Source organism: Phoenix dactylifera, chromosome 2 (assembly GCF_009389715.1).
Source record: "Phoenix dactylifera cultivar Barhee BC4 chromosome 2, palm_55x_up_171113_PBpolish2nd_filt_p, whole genome shotgun sequence".
Classification (NCBI taxonomy): domain Eukaryota; kingdom Viridiplantae; phylum Streptophyta; class Magnoliopsida; order Arecales; family Arecaceae; genus Phoenix; species Phoenix dactylifera.
Window position 1 is genome coordinate 14,426,877 of NC_052393.1, and position 13,173 is coordinate 14,440,049.

At 36.0% G+C, this 13,173-nt stretch overlaps 1 protein-coding gene across 1 annotated transcript in view; it reads right to left on the reverse strand.

Annotated features, from left to right (window-relative positions):
* Positions 1-13,173, reverse strand: part of LOC103721292 (protein PIR) — an 85,651-nt gene that overhangs the window by 52,189 nt on the left and 20,289 nt on the right. The window contains exons 5-7 of the mRNA XM_008811437.4: positions 6,592-6,711; positions 5,784-5,854; positions 4,529-4,621 (exon numbers count right to left, since the gene is read on the reverse strand). Of these exons, the coding sequence (XP_008809659.1) occupies positions 4,529-4,621; positions 5,784-5,854; positions 6,592-6,711 (284 nt within the window). The remainder of the gene's footprint in view (positions 1-4,528; positions 4,622-5,783; positions 5,855-6,591; positions 6,712-13,173) is intronic.

Here is a 13,173-nt window from a genome sequence, read left to right on the forward strand (position 1 = left end):
ACAATATCAAGCAATATCGAGCGGTTCATAATGTGCCCTAGTCTGGTAGAGATAGGAGATTTTGTCATAGTTCGCAAATACCAAAGTGTACCAACTACCAAGGCCCCTATACCACTTTAAGGCTGGTAAGGGACTAGTATGCTCAGTACTTCAACATTGTTTTCAACAATTGACAAAGGTTCGCCGTCTCAATATTGGATACCATACCAGTACCATCCTATTACAGTATCGGTACGCGATACAATATAGTAAAGTTCAGAGCTAGCATTGCCATATCAGTTGGTATTGTACCATACCAGTACCAAACCAATATGCAACTCGTACTATACCAACACTCGGTATGCCTCGCTGCCTCATACCGTACCATATACTGATACTATAATAGGATGGTACATGTATAGGATCCGGTACTGAAATGGTATCAACATACCAAGTGTCGATACGGTATGGTACTATATACTGGTTCGGTACCGGTACAGCACGATACATCCGATATGGCGAACGTTAATTGACATCAAAAGTCATTGTTCTTATCATCTGCTTAACCAATTTTGTTATGTCCATGATCTGAACCACATATAAGTTTCCTTTAGTAATCTTATGGTTAAGTCAATTAGTTGTCTTCATATTCCAGATCAACTAGACTCCAATATATTTTGAACATTCCCATAACTTTACATGAACTTGGTTTTATCTCTATTAGGTTATCATTTTTTATTCCACTATCCCATCTTCTTTGCTTTATTGCCTAATTGGAGATCCTTGCATAACATGCTTCGAAAACTTCTCCAATAGAAGATGATTAAGAATTTTTTTTCAAAAGAATGCTCTAGTTCAATGAGGCTCTCACCTCAATGCATCTTTTTCTGGCCTAGCAAGATGATGCCTTACAAAAGACACTTCACTAGGATAGCTTTCTAAAAATGCTTTGGCGCCACTTAGCCTAACTCAACTGTCGCGCTCGTAGTGCCTTTGACAGCAAGAGCAAATATAGTATTTAGAATCATCAACCATGGTTCCTTGTACCATTTTTAATCGCCCGATTTGGAGTGTACCAAGCCGAACCAATGGTAAACTGGGATGGCTCGCCCTGTCGGATTGGAACAAAGGTCAAACCGCTTCAAACTGGGCAATTCAGAGCGATACTGGGGTGAACCATGCAATTCACACAGCCTCGACTTGCCAATCACCCTCCCCCCTCCCCCACGCTTCAATAATAGAGGAGGGAAGCTGCCCCATGCCCTCTCAGCCCTCTCATTTTTCAAAAAAATCTTGAAAACAAGGAGAAAGCTCCAAATTTCACAAGTTCAAGCCAAATCCAAGTAAAAATAGGTGATGACCCTTTTCCCTTGCTCATCTTTTTTTATTTAGAGGCTGAAAATCGGCAATAAAATGGAAAATAGGGGGGCATGCCAAAACTTTTAATTTTGGCACGATTTCATAATATGTTGTAGATCTATGGATGATCTACACAATGCCAACAAAATGCTTATTTTTCATTAACTCTATTTTTAAATTAAAAATATATTTACAAAAAATTATAAAATTAGTAGCATGATTAGGGGCATGCATGCTGCTCTCTATCCAAATTTGGTGCAATTTATTTAAGTTTGGGCAATGATCATGTGCATCATGGCATAGGCCAAAGTTTGATTAAATGTTAAAAATAAGTAGCGTTTTGTGCATGCCAACAAGCTGAGAAAAATATATACAGCATCTTTGGTAGAGTGCTACACCGATCCAAAATCAAATTAATTTTTTGAATATTTTATATTTAAATACTACTTCTAAATAAAATTAATAAAAAATATTTGTTTAATAAAAAGTAAAAAATAAAAAATAGTATTATGCATGGATAATTCAGAAGTATTTTCTAAGTAGAAAACTAATTTTTGCATTATAGTCTTAAAAAATTAATTAAATAATGATATTTTGAGATAAAAATATATGTAGCATCCCCATTAGGATTCTACATTATTCTAAATTAAAATATATATTATAATTAAATATTAATTTATTACATAAAAATAATTAAAATTATTTAAGTGTAAAAACGATAAAAAATCGTATTACATGTGGATAATGTATAATTCTTTTTTTGGACTAATTTGGTAAGTTTTAATCATAATGTAATTTCACTAATTTTTATATAATTATCTAAATATCTGTTGATGTAAAAATGTTTGATATGTGCTAGAAAAACTTACAAGAATGGATCCGTCCAGAAAGAAGAATCCAAAGTGTGACATTGGCTGGGAGCACAAATAAATGCTCTCAGGCCGACACCACTAGAGATGCGGGTGGTGCAGCACAAAGTCTAAGAAAAAAGGGATAACTAGGTTGAAGCAGCATATAGCCAATGGTTACCCTGACGTGTCCTAATGCTAGAAATGTCCACAGGAGGTCTGGTAGCTTAGGAAGCAGCATCTAACCAGCATGTATTTTATGATTTAAATACATTAAAATCAATTCAATTTGTTGTATTGTATGTGTTTTAACTTATATGTACATTGGTTAGTCTATTCCAATTCTATTTCATGATAAAAAGGCATCAAAACAAGGTTAAAATTGCAAATTACAAAACAACCCGAATCAAATTTCTAAGTAGAAATAAAAAAAATGAGAAAAGAAAATAATGAAAAAAAACAAAATAGTGCACCAATCAAATGCCCGATACAGCAATCCAAATAGTGTCTGCACGATACCGAACTAGGTATCGTATCATACTGGTGGCCGACCAGCACAGGTTCCAGTACCAATTCACTGAACTGGTGAACCTTGTCATCAACCATAAAAGGTGGATTTCTCTATTGGAAATAGCTCGAGGATTACAAGCAACTCCTTGTTCTAAAAGCATACAGCTAAGGGGGCAGTAGGCAACTCACCTGTACGACTACTATTTTTTTTATTGAACACACAAACACTAATTTCATGAGAATAACCTAGAGAAAATTACATAAGTAGCAAACAAATTTCCAATTATACACATTTTTCTTGGAAATATGATATTGTTGGTCACTAAAAGTGAGGTTCTTTTGCTATCCATACAAGTTTCTAGCTAGATGATTCTTGGACAGTTGGACCTAACAAGGATGTGCCTTAAGACAACCTAATAGCTACAAAGATTTGCCATAAGATGACTTTTTGACACGATAAGGGACTCAAATGAGGCAAATTTGTAGCTGCCAGCATTGTAACAACCGTCTAACTCAAGCAGAAAGGATAGCATTATCCCTATCATTCTAACATCATAGTTACAACCACTGGATTTAGCAATATGCTTAATTCAACTAGAATTTTCTCGTCGGAGCTCCAATTGAGATGATTCAAGATGTCTTGGAAACTAACTCAATACCTAAAACAATGGAAGAGCCTTGACAATATAACTCTATATGTGCTCATCAGAATGGGGCAATCTTTAGGACTGATGTGCACTAGACCATGGTACACCTTACTGGTCCATACCAGCATGTAAAGGGCAACCATATCATACCTGTATCAAACCGGAATATGATACAGAGGATGTACCAAGTATTGATACATTGAATCGGCCGCATACTAGGCATACCAAGATAGTACAGGTACAACATCCAGTACCGAGATTGCGAACCTTGCACTAGACTATCTTCTAGAAGACGACCAGCTAAAAACTTCTGCCATCTACTAGAAAAGTTGAGCTCCTAGACACTTGTGAATCAGAAGTCTAGCATGTGACTCAATGAATTAGGTGTCAAGTGTGCCAGGACCCTTGATGGCATGTGGGGTGAAGGAATGTCGTACCAGTTGGTATCGCCGACCGTACCGCTACCAAACCAAATACATGGTACAGGAGGTGTACCGAATGTCAGTACACCCAACTAACCTCTGTATCAGGCATACCAATATAGTAAGATAGGGTCTGGTACCAATACGGCATACCTTGGGTGAATCTATTCCATTCACCACTATTTCACCTCTAAGCCTTAATCCAAGTTTGTCATGCAATGATCAGTTAGTCACTACTTTTTCCAACTCTAACCGATTTTCCATAAGAATCCAACCACTGCAGGAGAGATAAATTTGGAGAGGAGTCATGGAGAAGTAAAAGATGGATCTTGCTAGATGCATGTATGCAAGTTCAAGGACAATTTAACTATTATTCTCATTTGCAAAAAGCAATATGAAAATCTTCTACTATAAAATATACTTATTCCAATCCAGGATTAAATAGAGAAAAGATAATATAAGAGCATAATCGTGCACAGGTATTTCCGAAAAATGATAATCAATAGAATCTTCTCTAAAATACGATGTTTCATCTTACAAATCATGTCTAACTTAAGCTTTTAGGTTGTTCCAAATATATAATTTGCATGTTCTTCATAATAAAATACACAACCCATGAGAAGCACCACCTAATAAGGCTTTCAATAAAGTACAACAGCTAATTTGACATAATCATGATCGTGTTCAACTCTGTGATGCGGGTTACCACATTAAAAAAAAACTACGTTCTATAAAAGTATTATATAGATAGTCAATTGCATACCTCTTATACCATGAAAAATCATTAGGTATGCTTGCCTTAGCATTTTTAAGATGATCGAGTTGCAATAAAACATCAAGCAACTTTAACATAGACCTGAGATACAAAAGCAAAATGGTCCAACAGTTGCTCAAAGAGAAGTATCTGCAATATGTAACATTATTTGCAACACAAATACAAAAATAGAAATAAGAATAAAGTTTATTCAATAAACAATAAACCAAACAAAAACAGAATAGTTATGTCATCAACTTTTCCACACGGATATGTAACCCTTTACCCCTTTGTAACCCAACGAAAGAAAATAGCAATGTAAACTTAAAAAGGATGATTTGTGAAATTAGGCTTACTCCTCGCAAATTACAAGATTCGCATCATGAAATGCTATAACCTTCAGAGTTCAGAGCATAATAGAAGGCCAAAAAATCTCATATGGAAACCATGCATCGCTACAAAATAAGTATGTGATTACCATAAAAAGGGTTTAGGACCTTTAAGTCACAATTATTTACACGTGCAAGTAGTTGGATAACGGCATATTATGTTGCAGGATGAGATATGATGTTCCCTGTGAGTCTAACTTTTTCTGCATGTGAATCACAAAATTGGCATGATTGGTGGGTGCACATTTGTCTCGTTCATCTCCTACATCCAGCATCTTGCAATAAGTAGTTGCAACCTAAACCCAGGTGTCCATAGGATCTCAATCAGTGTCCACTTCAATCTAAACATTTGGATCTTGTCTGTATATTGTCTAGGTCTTCTGATGTAAGCAGACACCATAACAACAAAGTGTATCAATGTGCAAAGAACAGCAACTGAGCATTATTTACATCTTCGGCTCAAAGATGTTTGCCAAAGAAAGGAAAATAAGTTTTGAGAGAAGGACATAATGAGACTTCTAAGGTATGTCACAATAGTGCAAAATATATAAATATATATGTATATATTTGAACAATATTACTTCCAAATATTTAGTATATTAATGAATAAGAAGCAAAATTCCAAAAATTTTAGGTGAATAGCAGCAGCATTAGATATTACCCTGTGTTCCAAGGATGAAGGTTTTAAAGTATATAGAGAGAATTAAAAATTTTCCTGGTCTATAAGCATTGGCTGCTAGTTGTATGAATTTTCATTACAAAATTTTCCTCCTGGCTAAGAAAATTTCAGAAAAAAATGATTAACTCAGGAACACAATCTAAACCTCTAACAGAGGTTTAAAAGCAAGTGATTGTTATATAGAGAGAAGACAAACCAAAAATGAGTTGTTGTGGGTCCATTTATCAGCCGTTCAGGCCTAGAAAATCTCTGCATGTCAGCTGCCAGCTGTATCAGATAGCCCAATAGAGAGTCAAATGTTATGATAAGCTCAAGTGGCATTACAGAAAACTATGCAATAATGTAACTAATGTATCATGTAGTAAAGAAAATATTTAAATTTCTAGGTTATGTCTGCTGAAAACCAAGCAAAGCTAACATGTGGCATTTGACTACGAGGAATTGCACCTTTGGGCTTTTGTCTGGGCAAGGCTGGGCCCAAACCCCAGCTGGAATTTGACGGGGGCTCAAATCAAGTCCGGTTTATTGTAATAGGGTTCAGGCCAGCTTCAGACTTCAGATCTAAACAATGCTATCCAAATATTTGCATCTCAACCTAACACATATCAACCCCACTGGTTGCCAACCTAGTACCATTTCAGGAGCAAAATTCTCATTTTTCTTAACTTTTATTCTTCTTCTTATGTTAAGCAATGGACAAAATGCGTGCCCTGTTGTGTACCCACAGGTAATACAACCCACACCACGCAAGCATTGCCACGCGATATGCTTTTTGGAGGGAAAATGGGCTCTCCAAACACAAGCACCAAAGCCACTGGTGGTGGATGAAAAGCAAACCTCCACCTCTCCCTCCGAGGGCATTCACCTTCTATAGATATCATGATATATAGCACTTTGGTCAAGTCTAATATATAGAAGAGATATAGTTCTTTCATGATCACATGCAGACAAAAGAAAAAAATAACAACGTAAAACTAAATAAGAAAAGACAGGATAATGCTTACTTTAGAAGCAGCAGATGCTTGCCATCTCTGAATTTCACGTAAGCGACTCATCTCCAAGTCAAGAACTTGATAAGTCTCAAGGTACAGGTCAGCTTGGCTGTGCCTCATAGAATCAGGCAACTGCATCGACACTAGTTAGTTCTTTGTCACACATATTTTAAAATATATGCATAAAGATATGCATTTTTCAGATCTTGTGGAGTAGAGCTAGGACATAGTGCTTCACATAAACTTTATTAAGTCTAAAGAAGGTAAAAGCAAGGTTTATCGTACCAGTCGGTATCATAACATACTAATTGTACCATATTATACCGGGTGTACCGTACCAGTACCAAATCAATATGCAGTCTCGTACCATATCGACACTCAGTATGCATCGCCGTCTCATACCGTGTTGCATAGCAACACTGTAATAGGATGGTACCGGCATAGGATCCAGTACCAAGACGACGAACCTTGGGTGAAATATTTGCTTTCAACCAATATTTGTTGCCAAAATCATGCTAAAACTATCAGGCAAGCAAACTCAACATTCAGCTATGTGTAACTTGAAAATTCTTCAACGTTATGACATTGCATCATTTGGAACCTTGAGCACTACCCTTGAGAGTTGAGGCCATGTGGGATGAAATATTGCAAGCAGTTTGGATAGGTAGAGATGTTTGATTAGCATCCAGGCATATATAGAACACCAACCAATCATAGATGAAACCCAAGGATGTTCCATCTTTATAGAGACTATTGTATTGCATCAAAATTTGGCCAAAGGCCCTTGAGATAAAATAAAGCAAAATCCATCCAATATACCAACTTCCTTGTTTCATTATTTTTCTTTTTTTTTGTAGACCAACAAAACAAATCTTTTCCTCTAACTTATATATGATAACATGAAAATTGAAGCTCGATAGAAAGGAATTGACCATTTTATGTAATAAGTCTAATGAATAAAAGCTATTCTGAAGCAGAGTGCATCCAATAATCAATAAGAAGAATGCACATAAATATTAGTAAACAAAGAAAAAAAGAATCTAATGTTATGTTGCACAACTTACACTTGCAATCGAATTTGTTGCAGGTGTTTCTGATTGTATGACACAATGGTTCCAATTTCCGAATTCAGAGCTGCATGGGAGAGTTTGATTTATGCCATTTTTGTCCTACGGGTGAAAAACATAATCTGGGGACTCCAAAACAGTTATCTCATGGATCAGCACTGGGACAAAATATCAGGACGAGTCATCCCTGTTGGTGGATGGTTAGAGACTCACATCGAATATCACCTCTAGAGGGAGGCAAATAGCACCACTGACTGGGTGGCTATGTGTGTGGCTTACCATAGTGGCACTGTTTTATGGGAGGCTAGTTCAGTTCTACCTGGATGCCTCAGGGACATTGTAGGGGCTAATGCGAGAGGACTGTGTATATACAAGGGCTTTGTAAAGTCGCCATTACACCAAAAAAAAAGATAATTCTATCCTATAGAGTTTTCTACTTTAAGCCCCATTTGAATAAATAGATAAATAATAAAAGAAACTGATGATGACACCAGTGCTTTTATTAATCTCACATGCATCCAAGGATCACACAATGTGCCAAAGATGAGATATTACACAGATGATAGATGTGAAATCATCTTCCAACATGGATGCTACAATCAAATTCAAACTCTTAATGCCTTGGAATTTGCAGCCAATAAGATTATTATGATTTATATAACTTCATCATCGTTATAGCATGTATCAGTATTTCATTTATGCATTAATTACCAATTCTGCTTATACAGATAGCATCATTTGCTCAAATTTATTTGTGTATAACCTTATTTTATGTCATATGTTTATCAACCAAACAATAGAACCCAAAAGTGTAGCTGTTAGGGAACAAGCCAACAGCATATCGGGCATAACATCACCCTTGGTGCAGACCACATCTGTGGGAGACTGAAACAGGGGAAGGATACCAACCAGGTTAATTACATAGATAATTGGCTCAGAGGGGATTTGAACTCAATCACTAGCAAACTTGGCTTTGGTACCACGTTAACTAGCCAATACAGCCCGAAAAACTTACGACTGTTATAGGATGAGCCAAAAATGTACATCAGGCTTAACATATTTCAGATTAACAAGCATCAAGCAACTTCACTCGATCCAAGTCATGCTCCTGCTCCTAAACCCACTTCCTGGTGCTTTTCCAAGCAACAATTTACTCGAGTACCTTCAACTGCTTTTACAGTTTATCCCATCAATCCAAGGCCCATTGTAGTATTTGTTTTATTGGTTTTGAATCTCTGCATGATGCATTATTATGCAACAACCAAATGAATAGTATCTTTTTTATTGTCTGAGAATTTCTATATTCTTGATGATCCATATCTTAATTTTTCAGAGAACGTCACCTCCCCACTCCCATACTCTTTACAAAGTCAGGCAAATAACAATTTCAGACTGTGAGATCTTTGCTACATGGTTCCTGTGAACCTTGCTTTTGTATCAGAATTGCAATCCCTTTGTCAATGCGTCTACGTAAATTATTGTTGACAATTTGACATTTTCTATGACCATACTTTGGATATGTGATTCTATGTACTGACTGTGTGTTTCTTGTATTTGTCTGGTGCTTGAATGAATTAGTAATGCTTAAATCTCTTAGCCACATAAGATCTTAGGTTGTATCTGGAATGCATTGGGCAACTTTGCTGGGTATAGCAAAATAGCCCTGCCCAACTGGGAGAAATAGAGAGAAATTATTGTCAAGACACCTATGGGATGGCTAACATTATTTCCAATTTTCTACCATTTTCCACTGAATGAGACTTCCAAAGAAGCGACATAACTAGCTTCATTTCACCTTAGCTTCATTTCACCTTACCCACATTTACAAAAGAACGAGAAAAGGGAGTTCACAGGTAAACCAAGGTCTAAAAATCTTGCATATCAATGCTGTACTATTCACATAGTACAACAAGACACCGTATGTCTGCTTGTATCCGCTCACAGTTTGCCAAACTGGATGATAAACCTGTGTCAATATAGGTTGATATGCCAAGCAGTATAGGGTTGATGCAGGATCAAGACGATATGGTATAGTCATAGGCAGACCCCTGGGGCAAGAGAGGGCAATTCAAAATGATGGAACTTCTTTAGGGGTTAGTTTTTGCATCTGTGTTTCCCCTCCTGAAATTTATCAATTTTCTCCAAGTCTATATACTGTCATTGGAGAACTAAGTTAGAAACTTTAAATAAGATTCCAAGTAAACGATTTCCTCAGAAAACAATTCCAAATAAAGGATATGTGAGCTAATTTCCGCTGGACTTCTATTAAGAAGAGTAAATTGGCACCTACCACGCACATAACTTGCCAGGATTTTAGCTTCTTGGTCGCTGAAATTTTAGTATTTAAATCTGGTTGGTATTATCTAGAAATATAGGTTAACTAACAAATAATTATGGCGCATTTCCAACCCCCAAAGTGAGAAATAACTGAAAAGGAAAAGAAAATGAAGGAAAGGGTTTGTCTTGTTCAACTTTGCTATATCATTGCTTATTTCTGTTAAAAAAGATGAAGAATGATCGGATATATTTTTCATACTTATTTTCTAATTTTACTTAGAATCTGCATTTTTTCATTTCTATTAAACACTTCCTTCTATTTAGAACAATTAGTTTTATTCCTATAATCCTGTTTGCCTTTTCAATCTGATCAAATTCCTCTATTCCTGTTAATTGATGCATTCCTAATCCCTTCAAGTTAATTAATTAATAAGTAGTTCATTATCAGTAATGCTGAATCAATCTTTTATTGCCAAGGCATGACTTTTTCTAATAGAATCCAATAAGAAGAACATTGGCAGAAAAATAGTTTGAAATCTTAACTGTACCCTGCGACAGAGCTTGGATCTTCCTCGGGGGGTAGGGGGTTGCGGTTGGACCAACGAATGTTGAACCGGTACCGGCTCTGACCGGCCCGGTTTGGTGTTAGCCCATACCGGTTCCAAATTTTTTTTGGAGCTTTTGGATGCATGAACCAAGCCGAACCAGTGGTACCGGCGCCTACTGGTACGTCGGTACGGTGGACTGTTGGACAAGTGATCCTTTAGTAGATTTTAAACATGATACATTTTATCATTGTTATTTTCTAATTAACTAATCAATAGATCAATATCAGTAATGTTACTCAATTTTTTATTACCAAGGCACAACTTCTAGGAAGAAAGTAAAATAATTCCAAGATGAGATGAATATGTGCAGAAAATACGATAATTTTAGACATTCTGAAAAAAAGGAAGTAATTTTGCATGTATACCCCTCAAAATTTCAATCCCTTTTTTTCAGCATGTCTAAAATTATCGTATTTTCTGCACATGTTCATCTCATCTTGGAATTATTTTACTTTCTTCCTAGAAGTTGTGCCTTGGTAATAAAAAATTGAGTAACATTACTGATATTGATCTATTGATTAGTTAATTAGAAAATAACAATGATAAAATGTATCATGTTTAAAATCTACTAAAGGATCACTTGTCCAACAGTCCACCGTACCGACGTACCAGTAGGCGCCGGTACCACTGGTTCGGCTTGGTTTATGCATCCAAAAGCTCCAAAAAAAATTTGGAACCGGTACGGGCTAACACCAAACCGGGCCGGTCAGAGCCGGTACCGGTTCAACATTCGTTGGTCCAACCGCAACCCCCTACCCCCCAAGGAAGATCCAGGCTCTGTCGCAGGGTACAGTTAAGATTTCAAACTATTTTTCTGCCAATGTTCTTCTTATTGGATTCTATTAGAAAAAGTCATGCCTTGGCAATAAAAGATTGATTCAGCATTACTGATAATGAACTACTTATTAATTAATTAACTATGGATCTAATATATTTCAAGTTTAGAATATATTTAACCCCTAGAAAAAGATCCTGGTTCTAGAAAAAGATCCTGGTTCCACCACTAGGCACAGTCACGATTCCAATCCTTGATCTAATCACTGGCATTTATGCCAAAAGAATATTTTTTTCTCACTAACAGGAATGAGACGTCTAAAGAATCAACATAAGTATTGGGCCTTCTTACCACAGTTTTATGAAATGAATAGGAAAAGGGACTTCATGGGAGTATCTAAAGTCCAAGCACCAACATATATGCCAAAAGAAATTTTATTCTTTTAGACAGGATATACCAAGGCCAAGAAGGAGGCAGCCATCAAGGGATCCAAGTAGAATCGCTAGCTTTTTTATATATAGACAATATTTGTTTATCATGATAGACTTCTGAAAAATCCATTGCTACCAAGACATAAACCTATTTCCGAATAAGAGTTTTGTTCCATTTTCCCTATTGTTTCTAGTCTTGAACCTCCATGCTTTTAAATCAAGATTTTAACCTTAGCCACTAACCTATGATGGCCAGAAATATTTTTCAACAGCCTTAAACTTCTCCTCGTGCAAGAAGGAACATGGATGATTACAGTAATCAAGAGACATATTCAACAGCATGCATGTTGAGAATGATAAGACCTCCCAAATAGTGAGTTTCCTATGCTAAACCCATAAATTTTTCTTGAAATTTTCTAAAACAAGAGTTAGGAGACTAAAAATATTGTTTTTATCGTAAACAATTATAATAATGAATGGAAAATTTAAGACGCCATTAGATCGGCATGCTCAAAGGTACGTACTAGTACACCACTGCTTTTAGGAGATAATAAGTTCTGTCAGCACCAAGATAAAAAGAGAATTCTTATGGCCCAGATCATTAGCTAAGTAAACATTCTACTCACCATTTCATCATAAAGCAAGAAGAGGAGAGATAATATTGGTTACCATGGCATGGATGCCAACTGGCATACAGGCTACTTTGAACAGGCCCAATTATCAGTAGAAACACTTCATTAAGCAAAAAACAGGGTATCATACTTCCCATGCTCTGGAAAGCTAAAGTTCATAGACACTTAAAAATAAAAGGCTAAAGGAGTCAATCTGAAGCTTCTTAACATCCAATTGCAAACATTTCCACGCATTTTTTCTGTCTAAAAGTTCATGGGCAACTAAAACTCCACCAAAATGTCAAATATCAATATCAGTATCAATAGTATAATTCACTCTTTCTAACCAATACTATTAATAATTTAAACATCCAAAAGCCAGCTAATTCAAATCAGGCCTCTAATTTTTTGATGAAAGGTTACTTTTTTAATACCAAATCCATTGTAAGATTAAGTTATAATATCATTCTGCAGTGTGCAAGCAATTTGATGCCTACCACTCCTCCAAAATCCTCACCCCTTCTATCTACCAATGTGTTTTTTTTTATTGCTTAACATGCATTTGAGAGTATTTAGGATCTTCAACACGAACACTAGATAAAAAGAATTTATTCCATTGCTTCATCTTTAGATTAAAAAAACTGAGTTCAAAACACTGCCAAATTTTCAATACATAATGTGGTTAATATACTTAAAACAGAAATGCCCATCCAAGTTTACATGGTTTTACCCCAATTAACCTGATCAAACACAGTGCTGGAATCAATTCTGAGAAAAAAATCCCCAAGTTGAGAAATAAAATGATCATGTCTACAAGAATGAGAT